General features: G+C 39.6%; 1 protein-coding gene across 1 annotated transcript; it reads left to right on the top strand.

The window, feature by feature from the left end:
* Nucleotides 1-6: 6 nt before the first annotated feature.
* Nap1l3 (nucleosome assembly protein 1 like 3) lies at nt 7-2551 on the top strand. The gene has a single exon (XM_031367388.1). It carries the CDS (start codon nt 102-104, stop codon nt 1725-1727), a length of 1626 nt encoding a protein of 541 aa, XP_031223248.1. The 5' UTR covers nt 7-101; the 3' UTR covers nt 1728-2551.
* The last annotated feature ends 337 nt before the right edge of the window (nt 2552-2888 follow it).

Raw genomic sequence — 2888 nt, 5'->3', positions numbered from 1 at the left:
GCCGCCACCACCGGAGCATCCGTGAGTCCTTTTCTGTCCATCTCTGGGTGCACGATCTCTGCTGTTGTCACCACCTTAAAGAGGTGTACGGGGCTAGCAGTATGGCAGAAGCGGATCCTAAAATGGTCACAGAACCCGGTGCCCAAGGGGTTGCTGAAGAGGCGATGGCTAGCACAGCTTGTGATTCTGGGGATGAATCTGACAGCAAAAGCTCTAGCACTGCCACTAGTTGCAGCAGCAGCGGCGGCAGCAGCAGCAGCAGTAGCAGCAGCAGCAGCAGTAGCTGTAGCAGTGGCAGCAGCAGCAATGGCAGTCATTTAAACCAAAAGAAGAGGGTACCCGAGCCCTCCAGAAGGGCCCAGCGACGTCCCTCCGGGAAATTTTTCATGGATAAGCTGCCCCAAGCAGTAAGAAATCGGGTGCAGGCACTCAGAAATATTCAGAATGAGTGTGACAAGGTAGACACCTTGTTCTTAAGGGCAATTCATGATCTTGAAAGAAAGTATGCTGAACTCAATAAGCCTCTATATGATAAGCGTTTTCAGATCATAAATGCAGAATATGAGCCTACAGAAGAAGAGTGTGAATGGAATTCAGAAGAAGAGTTCAGTGGTGATGAAGAAATGCAGGATGACACACCTAATGAAATGCCACCCTTAGAGGGTGAGGAGGAGGAAGAAGAAAGCTGTAAAGAAAATGCTGAAGTGAAGGAAGAAGTAAAGGATGTTCCAGAAGTTACTGAAGCAAAAGTTGAAGAAGAGGAGGCTCCCAAAGAAACTCCTGAGGTGGAAACTGAAGAAAAAGAGATCCCAAAAGAAAGTGCTGAAGAAAAGACTGAAGAACAGTGTCATACAGGTACAACCGAAGTAGACGAATCCTCTAAAGAAGTTCCTGAGGTAAAAGGTGAAGAAAAAGCAGACTCTATGGATTGTGTAGACGTAGCTCCTGAAGAAAAAGAAGACCTCAAAGAAGTTCCCCAGGGAAGTGCAGAAAATAAAGATCAGCCTGCAGAAGAATCTACACCAAGGGCTCCAGTAAGAGAGGCTCAGAAAAGGAACCCTGAGACAAGGTCTGAAGAAGGAGTCAGTATTAAAAGGGCTCGAAAGGGAAAACCTAAGAAAGAAGATCCTAGAGGTATTCCTGACTACTGGCTGACTGTTTTAAAGAATGTTGATAAGCTTGGGCCTATGATTCAAAAGTGTGATGAACCCATTTTGAGGTTCTTATCTGATGTCAGCCTGAAGTTCTCAAACCCTGGGCAGCCTATTGGTTACACTTTTGAATTTCATTTCCTGCCTAACCCATACTTCAGAAATGAGCTCCTGATGAAGACATACATAATAAGGTCCAAACCAGATCACTATGATCCTTTCTTCGCTTGGGGATGGGAAATTGAAGAGTGTAAAGGCTGCAAAATAGATTGGAGACGAGGAAAAGATGTTACAGTGACAACCACCCAGAGTCGCCCAGGTACTACTGGTGAAATCGAAGTCCAGCCAAGAGTGGTTCCTAATGCATCTTTCTTCAATTTCTTCAGTCCTCCTGAGATTCCTTTGATTGGGAAGCTGGAACCAAGAGAAGATGCTATCCTTGATGAGGACTTTGAGATTGGTCAAATTTTGCATGATAATGTCATCTTGAAGTCAATCTATTACTTCACAGGAGAAATCAATGATCCCTACTACCATGATCTCAGGGATTATGGAAACAGGAAGTACTACAAGTAAAAAGGGCAAGCTGAATGATTTTTCAAGAATCCATAAAAGTCAAGCAAGCAGAACTGAAATAGAGTCATCTAAACTTATAAATTACAAACTTGCCCTATAACCTGAACACTATTACTCCTTATAAGTCTGGTGTTTTCATTTTTCCTGGTAATGTCCTAAAAAGTGTCTTAAGCTTCTGTTTATTCTATCTTGCCTGTTGTATTGTAATATTCTTCAAAATATGTAAACTGCTATTAATTTCCAAAGCATGTTTTGTTTGGTGCTACAGTGTTGGTTTTGTGAAGTCAGTTTTTGTCATGTTGCTATTAGATTATACCTGTGAAAATTATCAGACTTGTTAAAGAAATCCTTGCCTGAATAAGCAACAGTTTAAATGCCAATATACACATGTTTTCTCTTTCTTTTTTTCAGCCCAGAAGACTAAAGACTTATATCTGCTTGCACTAGGTGTGCCTTCATTACTTTGCCATAGAGATGTAGTAATAATATCAACTAAAACATTCTATTGCGAAATGTAGTTGCTTGAAAAAAAGATGAGAATATATTTAAAAATAGTCAGGATCACAATAGATTTTTGTGGATTTGTTTATGTGATTTACTGGTCTATTAGTAAAAGTATTGTTTACCAGTAAGGTGTTAAATATGGTAAAGTATTTTAAAAATTTGCCTCATTGTATATTGTGGAATTGAAAACTAAGGAAACCATATTTGCTTCGTAATGTGTTCTACTTTGCCCTTTAAAAATCATTTCATCATTTGATACATTTTCATGTTCTTTTCTTGTACCTGGAGTAAATATCAAATAAACTGCCATGCTATAAAGATTTACCATTTTCTTTTAATTATAAAAACGGGTTATCAAAAAATAACACTGAAAAAGATGAAAGTTTAATAAGTATAACTATTAACATTCTCATATTTTTTCTAGATTATAATTCTTCAACTGGAAGATATCATTGGAAATATTGAAGAGGATTGGGATGGGAGCAGGAGGAGAACATGGGAGGAAGAAGAGGAATATGGAAGTAGATAAGGGAAAGAAGAAGGGTGAGAAAGAAGGAAATGGGGAAAAGATGGGATAGAAATACGGGTGTAAGAAAGGGGAAGGGATTGAACTAGGGGAGGGAACAATTGGGAAGAGAGAAGGGAGATTATCTTATT

This window comes from Mastomys coucha, chromosome X, assembly GCF_008632895.1.
Source record: "Mastomys coucha isolate ucsf_1 chromosome X, UCSF_Mcou_1, whole genome shotgun sequence".
NCBI lineage: Eukaryota > Metazoa > Chordata > Mammalia > Rodentia > Muridae > Mastomys > Mastomys coucha.
This window is presented reverse-complemented; position numbering and strand designations above follow the sequence as displayed.